A 12,696-nucleotide genomic window follows, 5' to 3' on the forward strand; every position below is an offset into this window, starting at 1 on the left:
GTTTTTTTTTTTTTTTTAAGGAATGCTTGAGTGCCTTTATGGGCTTTGGACCCCTGGCTGAAAACCCTGACATGAAGATGATGAAAATAGAAAAAGATAAAACTTAGTATCCTCCAGTTATTGTAATAATGAATTGCTTCATGATGTCACAACAAATAAGACTATTTACAGTATACATTCAGAAGTAAGGCAGTTTTGAGAGCCTTATTCATTACATCACTGTTAAGTCTTCAGACAACATAAAAATGCAGAATCAGCCTCCAAGGCCCAAAGCTTTCAGGACAGACCAGTTCTGCACAGATTTTGAAATCAGTCAAAATGGCCACAAAGGCAGAAAATCCACATACGGATCACCGGGACTAGATTCAAGTACATTCGGCTCATATATACAAGGCCAGAAGATATAGATGAACATAAACAACGCTGAGAGCTGCGCGCCCAATCTATATGGTGACACCACATCGTGTGTTAAATACATTTATAGATGCATAAATTCAATTGCATTTAACAAGTGTTTGTGACTTTGTGACATAGCAGGGCAGATCTCGCAGAATTCTACTATTTAGTAAAGTGTACCTTTGGTGTGCGGATGTGCTCCATGATGTCGCTGTTTTAGCGTGGTCAGCGCAAGGAACGGATGACAATATCCTAAACAGATGCGTTCACACATCGGATGAATAAGTGAAGAATAAATCCGCCTCCGTTTGAAGCCAAGTTCAAAACATCTCTTCTACTAACAGCTAACAGTTTCTGCTGCTCTACTCAGCACTTCCTACTTGGGGCGTGTCTGTGAGAAAAACAGACAGGTGCATTCTGGGAAATGTAGTTTTCTGTCGCGTCTTGATACTTTTAGTTTTTCATTTGATTTTCAGTGTAACCTAGTGTTGGTAAAAAACATATAGCGTTTGACATATTAACATTTCATAATATATAAACCATATATTATGTATATTGTGAGTTAGCCTTTAATTAGAACAGGGGTTTTCAATCTTTTATATGCCACAGACTCTCAAATATTTGTAAGATCCTCATTTGTAAGTTGCTTTGGATAAAAGCGTCTGCTAAATGACTAAATGTAAATGTAAATGTAAATATAATCACCCTTGTGCTGGACCCTCGTCCTTAAATTTATAATGCAGCTATATATGCATAAAGACACAAATACTGTGATACTGTGTAATATTTATACTCTGATCTGATGATTTACATTATAAATTATTATATTACATTATAAATTGTTATATTATATATTTTTTTCTACTCACTATTACTGCACGGTATGATTATTCGATTAATTGATCTTTAAATTCCGTATTTGTGTTTTGCATGTTTTATTGATTGTGTATGGTAATCATAATTCTTTCACTTGGTTTATTAAAAGGAATATAAATTAAAATTAGCTGAAAATATACTCACAAGTTTCTTTCTTCTGTTGAACAAAAAAGAAGATATTTTGGAGAATGTGGGGAACCAAACAGTTACTGGTGCCCACATACTATGGAAGTCAATGGGGACCAAAAACTAGTTTGGTTACACACATTCTTCAAAATATCTTCTTTTGTATTCAGGAGAAGAAATTCATACAGCTTTCTAAAAATTTGAGGTAAATGATGAAGTTAAAAAAATGACAGAATTTTTATTTTGGGTGAACTATGTCTTTAAAAGATTCGTTCAAAAAAACAGATTCCTTCACGGATGCAACACCTCTGAAATATCATAAAGGCAAAAGATTATTTTGATAGTTGCTGAAATATTAACTAAATAGTGGAAATATGTCTGTAAGTGTGGACAGAATATTAATAGAAAGTCCAACAACAGAAACAAGACAAACACCAGAGTAGATGAATAATGGATTATTTAGTTCAATAAATCACACTGCCTGCATGGACCTTCCAGGCCAGTAGGTGGCAATACGTCGAAACAGATGATGTTTGAATTTTACCGCAAAAACAAAGAGACACTGAGACAGAAGAAGAAGAGCTTGTGCGCGGAAACACGGAGCAGCACGGTTTTCAATACTTAGAAACCCACAGGAGTTTTAAAAATAAAGTAAACCTCGATTGCCTAGTTTAGAATCTTTTATTCATATCTTCTTTATACGCATCAGAATTTCGTGGTGGTTGCTTTTATTATCCAACGTATGCCGTAAGAAGTGGCTTCAGGGCCTCCACGAGGTCAGTCCTGCTTGTGTCTGATTGTCAATTTTTGGACATTTAAGTCCAGAATGTCCAGCTTTAACTTCGGCACAAGTACCCTCGGCTCCACCGGCACCGGCGGGGGGTTCTCACTTGGAGCAGCGACCAGGTCAGCTTTCAACAGTGTGCTCGTTTTTTAACGAGATGTGCAGGACTATGGTGTAAAACATAAACACGTCTAAAATGACAGCTTAAAATGCTAACTTTAATTGGATGGTCAATAACAATTTGCTGTTTACAATTCAAGCTGACATTTTAGTTTCACATTCATTTTCAATGGCCTACCATAAAAAAAGTATTTACTAAATGGTTGTCTAAATGTATGTTGTTATTTTGTTTTTAAATAAATATATTTTTATGTAATTACAAATGACAAAAAAGTGAATAATTTTTTTAAAATGCAGATAAATTTTAATGACATTAAAATGTTAATGTTAGTAAAAACAAATATGATTTTTAATGTCTGATATCTTTTTCCAGTGCTCCTGCTGCAGGTACGGGTGGATTCGCATTCGGAGGGTTTGGCACGCCGACATCCACACCGGCCACCACCAGTACCACCTCCACACTGGGATTTGGGTCCAGTTTATTTGCACAGAAACCAACAACTGGAATCAGCTTTAACACACCTGCCTCAGGTTCTTTGTTCTTTTATGACACATAATTTAGTGCCTTAGTAATAAATAACATCATAGTTAATTCATTTTGTTAATTCATTGTCTAATTAACACTTTTAGGGGCTGCTGCATCCACTACTGGCCTTACTTTAGGTAAGCAATGCTTCAAGGAAACAAGTCATATTTCTTTAGTCCAGTCGGCCTCAAACCTTTTGACTCCATTGCCCCCTAATGTCCACAACAGTATTTTTTTTATAAAGCTTAATTAACATCTTAACTTTTTTTAACACTATTTCTACCTGATAAAATATTTTAGAGCTTGTGACATAACTACACTGTAAAAAAAACTAATTTCCAAATGTGTAAGTAAAATAATTATTGGAGAAAGTACTGTTTTAGTAGCAATTTCTGAGTGGAAACTGTTTATACATTTGTATACAAATTGTATATGCATATTCATTATTAAAATGCCCATGTAGATTTAACAAGATATGTATGAGTTTCTTTCTTCTGTTGAACATAAAAGAAGATATTTTAAAGAATGTGGGTAACAAAATAGTTGTTGGTCCCCATTGACTTCTATAGTATGGGAAAGAGAAAAAAAAATAGGCACCACAGCCTATATTCTTCAAAATATCATCTTCATTTTTAAGCCCCTTGAACGTTTGCTTTGAGAACCTCTGGTTAAATCTGTCAGACATGCTGTACTGATTTCCAATTTTTTCTTTTTGTGTTCTTAGGGAGTCTTACCACCTCTACCGCTGCTTCCACTGGATTCAGCCTGGGCTTCGGAAAACCAGCAGCCTCCGCTACACCTTTCTCACTGACAACCACCACCTCTGCAGCTCCAGGCACAGGCCTGACTCTGGGATCCGTCCTGACCTCCACAGCCCCTCAGACCAGCTCCACTGGCTTCTCCCTCAACTTAGGAGGAGCTGCCACCACTTCCTCCGCTCCTGCCTCGGGTTTTTCCTTTGGTTCCAGTCTCTTTTCCAACCCCTCCTTGACAGGTCAGCCTTTTTTCCTCTGTAGTCATGTTACATTTGGTTTAAACTGGTGGTTTTGATCTTATACTCATTTAATATGTGTTTCAGGTTTGGGACAGTCCAGTTTAGGTGGACCTCTGAGTCTGGGTGGTTTAGTCTCCTCCTCTGTCGCGACCACCTCTGCTCCTGCACTCAGTCTCGGCCTGGGTGGTGTAGACTTCAGTACTTCCTCTGAAAAAAATACTGACAAGTTATCCAGCACCAGACCAGAGTAAGAACCACACTACAATCACCTTTTGACTTCATTATAGATAATTTTAGTTGTTCTTACCCTGCCTTTTTATCTCTACAGAGACAGTAAAGCCCTCAAAGATGAAAACCTGCCAGGTCCGATCTGTCAAGATGTGGACAACTTTCAGTAAGTCTACCACATTTTGTGATAGTTGCATGAATTTGATTTGGTGCTTAATATGTGTCTTTCCACAGGAAATTTGTCAAAGAACAGAAGCAAGTCCAGGAAGAGATCAGCAGGATGTCTTCTAAAGCCATTCTCAAAGTGCAAGAGGACATCAAGTCACTCAAACAGCTCCTGTCCGTCTGTGCCAGTGGCCTGCAGAGAAATTCACTCTCCATAGACAAACTGAAGTTGGAAACTTCTCAGGTTAGGCAAAAAATGTCATGCAGACCATCCTAAACAGTTCAAGGATTGTTCAATCTTGTAATCCATCCTTTTCTTCATGCAGGAATTGAAGAATGCCGATATCGCACTTCGCACCCAGAAGACGCCTCCTGGACTCCAACATGAGAACACGGTGCCTTCCGAGTGAGTGAATCTGTGTGGTTTCTACTCCTAAATTCCATCGATAAGCAGTAAAAGTTACTTACTATTACTTGTTGTCCGCCAATGCGCTGTCCATCTGTCTCTTCAGTTATTTCCGGGCTCTGGTGGAGCAATTTGAGGTGCAGTTACTGCAGTACCGTCAGCAGATTGAAGAACTGGAGAATCATCTGACCACCCAGAGCAGTGGCTCCCACATCACCCCTCAAGGTTTTAATCTACTCTATGCTCTCAGTCAACTAATGCACAGCCTTGATTCATATGATAGAAAGATAGCTCGGGTATCCTCTTGACTGTATTATGTCATCTCTCATATAGATTTGTCCCTGGCCATGCAGAAACTCTACCAGACGTTTGTTGCACTTGCTGCACAGTTGCAGGGAGTTCATGAGAATGTTAAGGTAAGTTCTGAACATTTCTTATATGGACCATATTTAATGTTTTTAAATATGAATACTCATATATTGTAGATATATTATATACAATATATGTGACGAGTGGGGTGGGGCTTAGAGCCATGGGAAAGGAGCAAGGCCAGTGATAATGAGCACCTGCGCGCCACACAGAGAAAAAAAAAACACTAGCTTTAATCTTTTTGTATTCTATCTGTTTTCTTTTTATTTATTATACAATTAACAAAAGCAAAAAAAGGCCCATATTTACATACATATATATACACACACACACACATATTTACATATATGTGTGTATGTATGTAAATATATATATATATATATATATATATATGTAAATATGTGTGTGTGTGTGTATATATTGATGTATGTATATACACACTACTGTTTAAAAGTCTCTTGTGCTCCCTTATGCAGTTCTTTGGTTAAAAATACAGAGAACAATAATATTGTAAAATATTAGTATAAGATAAAAAAAACTGTCCATTTTATTATATTTTAAAATGTAATACTGATTTTGAAAACGGTTCTGCTGCTTCATATTTTTGTGGGCACTGTTATACATTTTTTTGGATTCTTTGATGAAAAGAAAATTCTAAAGAACAGTTATGTGAGACAGAAAAATATTGTAACAATATAAAAGTCTTTACCATTACTGTTAGTTGCTAAGTAAAATTGTTCATTTCTTAAAACCAAACTTTTATATTATACATGTACACATACATCAGTACATCAGTTTCATGATACAATTAAAGCACAATTATTATGTTTGAAATGTCTCTTCTCTCGTTCTCTGTAGACTCTCAAATATCAGTATCTGGGCTACAGACGAGCCTTCCTTGACGACTCCACAGACATATTCGAGTCAAAACGTGTTGCTGGCAAGAAATGGCAGAGCTCTCCGCACGTCACCACAGGCCCTGCACCCTTCGGCAGCGTTCCCAACGCAGCAGCCATTGCCATGGCTGCCACTCTCACTCAGCAGCAGCAGCCGGCTCCAGGTCTGACCGCCTTCAAGTTCTAGACCTCTTGACCTCTAGACTGATAGAATGATGAGGGGAGGGACAAATAGAAAGAACGAGGGAGGGGGAAAATGACAGAGAAGGGCAGATAGAGCAAACAAATTTAAAAATAAACCGCAAAATCAGTCAGTGCCATGTGTTTTTGTTTTTAAACTTTCTCTCTTTGAGATATAGAGCAACAGGGTTGTTTTAACGTACATGACGCGACTTTATGTGTGCCAACTAGTGTGCTGTGAGATTTTAGATGCTGACTGTCTTGCCCAACTTCTGTTTTCTTTCTTATCTCTTCCTCGCACAAGAAAAAACACGAGATGTAAAGCAAGAGCATGAAATGCTATTTAAATACAGCCCAAACATTACGGGCACATTCCAAACCTGTTCAAGGTTTAGAAAGGGGGTTGTCATCTTGAGGTGGTCTGTCTGTGTTTTATAGGGACAGGTATTCTATTTTGAGTGGCGCAGAAGGTCATAGGATTTGATCTCTGATATTCCAACAGCACTAATGTAGCCGTCACTACACAAAGTAGCCAAACACAGTAGACTCGCGTGTTACATACGGGACTGAAATGCTTTCACACCTATTTCCGTTTTTATACCCATAATCAACTAAACCTGTATTCCTTAATGGTAGATGTGAAAGTTGATATTTTGAAGTGCCAAACAAACACTTTTCAGTATGACCGCCGTGACTGAAGCTTTCTGAGCAATATGTTTGTTTTAGATGGGAATAGACAAAAAAGCCGAGTGGTTTGGTAAAGGATAAACATGCTATGCAGGAAAGAGATCGTCGTACGGTACCTTAGGATAGGAACACATTTGGTTCTTTCCATATTTTTCTCAGTTGGTGGCACCATACTGCTAACATGCATTTTGATAGCTGCATACTAAAATGATTATTTAATTGCTGTTGTTAAATAATTTTCAGAATCACTTGTTTTAAAAGTATAAAGCTTTTTCGCACGAGTGTCCACATTTCATTTGAGATCCGTTTAAATACAATGTGCATTGCATATATTTTGATCTATCAGAACAGCATTGTATATCAGTTGTTTCTCTTGGTAGCTTTGGCAAGTATTGTTTTGATATTTTCAGCATTTCATCTCGCATCAAAACCATGCTTGTTTGGTTTAGTTATGGAAAGACAATGTCAGGCTGTTTTATTCCTAAGTTCCTCCTCCTTTTTATGATTGTGATGATTTGAATTAATCGGATTTCCATGGGGTTTGCATATGCATGAGTAGATATGTATGAAGGGAGTGTGTAAGCTACTGATTCTGAGGTGAATTAAGGTCATTTACTGTATTTTATTGGACAGCTCAGTGAATATGATATCATTTCTGTGTGTTTTTTGTTCTTGATTGAAGGTTTCTTTGCTTTGGTGATACCCTCCATCCATCTGTAACCATGGTTGCATTTGTGGTTTCCATGGAGATTTCCTGGCAATAATAGCTGGTCGGAGGTGTGAGAGATAGTGATAGATGTTCCACTTCCGATGGCGCAGAATCGATTTACGCTGGTCTTATTCTGGGTTCTCAATCTATAGAGAAGAATCAAATTACAGACATTTTTGATTTGTGATTTTACTGGAAATAAGTCGACAAAAGGGCTTTATCAGTGTGATCCATAAGCCAAAATCATTTTGATCTAAAACTTGACTGTTCGTCATTCACATTTCATTGTTTTCCCAATTAATAGGCTTTTTTTTTTTTATCTGTACTATAGTATTTTTTGGAAATGGACCGTGCCTTTGTGCCTAAGAAAAATCTAGACTGTTGTGGGTGCTTTTGCATATTCAATTAACTGTAAATGTGTAGTGCGCTAAACCAACGGAATAGCTTAATTAGTTGCACAGTATATGTATACACACACAAGATGTGAGATGCATTTCCTTGTAGAATCAGCCCAACCACAACACACTGCAGTAAAGTCTGTTAAAGATGGAAATCCTACACAGACACTAGTCGTCATTCATTTTCTTACTTTATTTAAGGGCTACAGTGTTCAAGACTTCAGTTTGAGTGAACATGCTGCTTTATAGGACTATTGAGGGTCTGCGGTGAAGGATTGTGCCAAATTTCAGAATTTAGAAATGCAGTTTTTGTGATTCTTGGCCTTTTGGTGGCCCAGAGCTGCTATTTCGATCCGTCTTTCTCTACCATGGCTGTCATAACTCTAATGTCTCTAGAGTTATGACTGAACTCTAATAAAGGTGGTAATACCTTTTCAGACACCTTTTCAAATCGCTTTTCTCGCAAAAGACGAAAGCAACACACCTTCTGCTTTGTGGGAAAGCTATGAATTAGACCCTCAGTGAACTTTCACTATGAGCCATTGTTAATCTCAGATCTTACAGGCTTTCTTTTGCTTTTATTCGCCGATCTACTATACATACGAATGATCTTAATGCATGTCATGTTTTTAAAAAACGCTTTTAGGAAGTGGCTTTTGTGTGTTGGTACTTAATCAAAGCTCTTACACAGGATGTCTGTTTATAGACATGTCTGGTTCTTGGTATACGTTTCCATTCCTTGGAACACAAATGGGGCTTATTATTTTGGTTGTTTACAAATAGTAACATAGTCTATAATTCTATAATCTAACTTATAAATCAATTGTTTTTTTAATTATTATCATACATTTTTTGTTTAGGTGGTGCTTGTTGATGTATTTAAAATGGTGTGCCTTTTTGAATTAGATATCGCATTAGTCCTAACCATTGTTTGAAATGCATTTTTGGCACAGGTTGGCTTTAATCGTTTTAAACAGTGTTAATGCCATAGCTACTACTAGGAATCAGTTTGTCCTCAACTGTTTGTCATGTTTAATGTAATTTGAATTGACAATAAATCAGTTTTTTTAAAGAAAAGCCCTTGTCTTTGTTTCTTTTTGACTGATAAATCATTGATTTTTCTCAATGAATTGGATTAAAAGACTGCATTTGAGATGCTGATTTATCACATCTCTAAATTAATAATCTAATCAAATTTAAACCAGCTAAAAGGAAACGAGACAGGAGCACAATTTAGTAATGCATTAAGTAACAGCAGGTCTGCAGATGTCATTTAGGAAATAAGTACCTTTTGTGATATTAAGTGATTTAGAAAATCCATCAAAATAGGAAGACATTAGTGTGGATCCAAGGTAAGTAACTAGAAGCAGATTAGTACAATAAATAGAAAAAAAAATCTATTTGCAGCCAGTAGTGCCTATTTTTTGATGTTCCATTTGCTCCAACATCATAATGAACCGTATTTTAGATAATGCTGATATGGCTTTTATGTAGCTCTTACGCTGTGCCACTTACTTTCAATGAGGACGTTTTCCAAAAGTTGCTTTCAAAGCATGTGCTTCTCTTACAAGATTGTTAAATCAAATTTTTTGTTTGCTCATTGATAATATGGATCATTATGAGAGTGTGTGAGAGTAAGTTCCTCTGCTCTCTTTTTTTTTTTTGTCCCAGGACCACAGGCGCCCTTGGGGGCCAGTTTTGGCACTCCCTTTTCCTCTGGTATTGGCACTAGCATGGGCTCATCCAGCCTCGGAGGTACTTACTGTGATAAACCTCTCCTCTCCCTTTCCATCTCTGCACTCTTAAGTCTTTCAGTCTCAATCTTAATAAGACAGTTCACCCAAAAATAAAAAAATCTATTTGTTTTTCACCCTCATGTCACACTGAACCCATATGATTTTCTTCTGTTGAACAAAACTAGATATATTCATGAAGTTCAACACTTTATAGTGACCATGGCTTGTAAGCTTCATGAAATTGGTCTATACATCACGTCTTCTAAATCCATATGGTAGTGCTTAGATTTATGATTAGAATTCTCACTTATTCAAATAACAAAATCATTATTCACTGTAGGGCTGTGCGATTAATCGAAATCGAATCGAAATCGCGATTTGAGAAAGCCTGCGATGCGGACGCGATATTACTCTGTTCCAGAGCATATGCATGACTGCCAGCCTTGAGTTGCAGTCTTACTTGCCCTGGGCAAGAGTGAGCGCACCTCCGTTCTCCCCAATCAGCACTGCTCTAACCAACTGCGTAAACACCCACCATTAAAAAAAAAAAACGGAAAGCGGGACGGGAGAGAGACAGAGTGGGATTATGGCGTCTACTGGGTCAGATCGATAGTTAGGCAAATTAAAACTAAAGAAAACCGTATGCAACTTAAGCTTCGAAATGACAGACAACGAACAAAAAAATTAATTTGCAAGAGCTACGTCACAGCGCATATCAAAAGCTCCCTTATAGGTTCTGTTTTCAGTACTGGAGAATAAAAGATACATTCTTAGCACTGATAATCTTCCCCTATAGTGAGCTGTAAACTATGGAAGCTTATTTCACCATGGAATAAAATGATAAAAAAGGTAATTGTGACTTTATTTCTCCTAATTGCATGTTAATATCTCAACATTCTAACTTTTTTTTTTATATATATATATAATTACAAATGTGAATCTCGATTTGGACTTCTCAGAATTACGAGTTAACCTTTTAATTAATTTTTAAAATGTAAATTTTTTCTTAGAATTGAGTTTATATCTCATAATTATTACTTTTTTTCTCACAGTTCAAAAAGTCAAAAGTGTAAGATAAATAGTTGCAATTACCTTTTTTATTTATTTATTTATTTAAGTGATACTGTGACCAGTTCACAATTTGTATTCATTGATTAATTCACAAATTACTAGAGTGGAAAATCATCTTAAATGTTGGTCTTTTCCTCATTTTATTTGAATTTGAACTTTTTGGTGTTTTTTCCGTGCTTTATAAAATATTGAATAGCAAAAAGACAGAAAAAAAATTAATACAGGGTATGGAATGATGCCATATTTTAGTTTTTGAGTGAGCAATCAGTACTCTTATTGTTCTTTGTTTTAATAATGCAGAGATGTTTTTTTTATTGGTTAGGTTGTATATAGAACTTGCATTTTTCACATTTCCCTAACTATATTTTTCCTTCATCAGTTTTTCCTAGTTAATCTCAAATGTAACTCATCACTCATTCCTGTCCTCCATTCCCCCGCCCTGTGACTGAGAGTTTATCTCTGGAATATATGTAGTCGCAACACCTAAATGCCCCCCATCTGTCTCTCGGCAGCATTTGGTAGCGGCCCTGGGTTTGGGGGCGTGGCAACAGGAGGTTTGTCGTTTGGGTTTTCCTCTAGCAAGCCATCTGGAGGGAGCCTGAGCGCAGGTGTGTTTGTTAGCACCCTCCTCCATCTTACCCGCTTTCATCAACGCTAACCATTACTAACAGCTCCTCCTTAATTATAATTATAATTAATTATTATTAATTATAATCATCCTTTCCCCCAGAATGCATCAACATCATGCTGCTTAAGGGGCAAGCACTGCATATCAGAGAGCTTGAAATGTAAAATTTGCATAGTTTATTTGTTAACAGCTGTTGTGTGACTTGCTTAAATGTTTTTTTTTTGGTAGCAGTAAAGGTTGAGAAAACCTAAAATATTTACTGCTCACATTTTAAAATCTTTGTTTCTCAGGGTTTGGGACATCTAACACCTCTGGCTTTAACTTCAGTAACCCTGGAATTAATGCATCAGCTGGGTTGACCTTTGGAGTTTCCAACACACAAACTCCTGGATTTGGGACAGGAGGGCCACTGCTACAGCTCAAAAAGCCACCAGCGGGAAATAAAAGGGGCAAGAGATAGAACAGCAAGTTGATATAGGGGTAAAGGGAAGTGTCACGAGGTAAAGATGATGTGTGTCTCAGATCTTTATTTTTTATATATACATCTGTGTATGTGTATATATATGTGTGTGTGTGTGTGTGTGTGTGTGTATGTATGTGTACATATATATTTTCCCTGTTGGACACCATTAAAGGATTTTTGAGATTCTGTTCGGTTCTCCCCTTTACCCTTGTGACTATGCTGTGCTCTTTGGTTTATTGTTGTCCGAATTGAGTTATATCTAATGGAGCATATTTTGTGATGCACAGAATACCCGTGAAGGGATTTCAATGTAGATGCTCTCAGTATTGAAGATACTCATGAACAAAGTTTACCTGTGTTTTAGTGGCTTTATTTTAAACCACATGCTCTGTGATTGTAAATGTGTCATCCCATCCCATTAAGATGATCTATGTTATTGGTTTCCTGGTTACTTGTACCAAATAGATGTCAACCTGTATAAGAACGTTCAATTTGTATACCCCATTTTTGTTTCTGTCTGTTTTTGTTACCAAATAGTGATAAAAATTTATATACTTAAGCAGACTTTGTGCAAACAAGTATTTTTCGACTTGAAAACTGTTATTAAAAGAGGCGATAATGATGTCTTGAGTCACTTTTTATTTCTTTACGGAAATATTTTCTCGTTGTTTTTATGACAGATGGACTTCATAATTAAAGAAAATGTATTTATTTATTAAGAGTATTTTAAATCATTTATTTAGTACACGTGTATTTAAAACACTTAACGACTTTTTTTGGGGGGGAGGGGGGGGGAAAGTCGTGGCCTAATGGTTAGAGAGTCGGACTCGTAACCCAAAGGTTGTGGGTTCGAGTCTTGTACAAGCAGGGATTGTAGGTGGGGGGGGGGGAGGTACAGCGCTCTCTCCCACCTTCCCCTCAATAGGGCAGGTGCCCTT

At 37.0% G+C, this 12,696-nt stretch overlaps 2 protein-coding genes across 6 annotated transcripts in view; one reads left to right on the top strand and one right to left on the bottom strand.

Moving 5' to 3' along the window:
- Window positions 1-781, bottom strand: part of LOC107721921 (myotubularin-related protein 6-like) — a 10,101-nt gene extending 9,320 nt beyond the window's left edge. For both annotated transcript variants that reach the window (XM_016530149.1, XM_016530148.1), the window contains exon 1: window positions 577-781. In XM_016530149.1, the coding sequence (XP_016385635.1) occupies window positions 577-600 (24 nt within the window). In that variant the 5' untranslated portion in view covers window positions 601-781. The remainder of the gene's footprint in view (window positions 1-576) is intronic.
- A 1,163-nt stretch (window positions 782-1,944) lies between these two features.
- On the top strand, window positions 1,945-12,380 carry LOC107721897 (nucleoporin p58/p45-like). 4 transcript variants are annotated; one of them, XM_016530099.1, is made up of 14 exons: window positions 1,945-2,304; window positions 2,676-2,833; window positions 2,933-2,965; window positions 3,553-3,822; window positions 3,907-4,069; window positions 4,151-4,216; window positions 4,285-4,459; window positions 4,542-4,621; window positions 4,728-4,846; window positions 4,955-5,037; window positions 5,849-6,050; window positions 9,532-9,615; window positions 11,180-11,275; window positions 11,586-12,380. In XM_016530099.1, exons 1-14 carry the CDS (start codon window positions 2,225-2,227, stop codon window positions 11,753-11,755), a joined length of 1,779 nt encoding a protein of 592 aa, XP_016385585.1. In that variant the 5' UTR covers window positions 1,945-2,224; the 3' UTR covers window positions 11,756-12,380. The 4 variants fall into 4 exon arrangements, with proteins under 4 accessions (XP_016385585.1, XP_016385586.1, XP_016385587.1 ...); XM_016530100.1 differs by lacking the exon at window positions 11,180-11,275; XM_016530101.1 differs by lacking the exons at window positions 9,532-9,615; window positions 11,180-11,275 and having other exon boundaries at window positions 1,946-2,304.
- The last annotated feature ends 316 nt before the right edge of the window (window positions 12,381-12,696 follow it).

This window comes from Sinocyclocheilus rhinocerous, unplaced genomic scaffold (genome assembly GCF_001515625.1).
Source record: "Sinocyclocheilus rhinocerous isolate Xijiao unplaced genomic scaffold, SAMN03320098_v1.1 scaffold90, whole genome shotgun sequence".
NCBI lineage: Eukaryota > Metazoa > Chordata > Actinopteri > Cypriniformes > Cyprinidae > Sinocyclocheilus > Sinocyclocheilus rhinocerous.

Bases quoted from the DNA above. Each gene is read 5' to 3' on its own strand.
- LOC107721897 (XM_016530099.1), top strand. From the start codon at position 2,225: ATGTCCAGCTTTAACTTCGGCACAAGTACCCTCGGCTCCACCGGCACC. The intron at 4,070-4,150 runs GTAAGAACCACA...TTATCTCTACAG, and splicing joins TTATCCAGCACCAGACCAGA to AGACAGTAAAGCCCTCAAAG. The intron at 4,217-4,284 runs GTAAGTCTACCA...GTCTTTCCACAG, and splicing joins CAAGATGTGGACAACTTTCA to GAAATTTGTCAAAGAACAGA.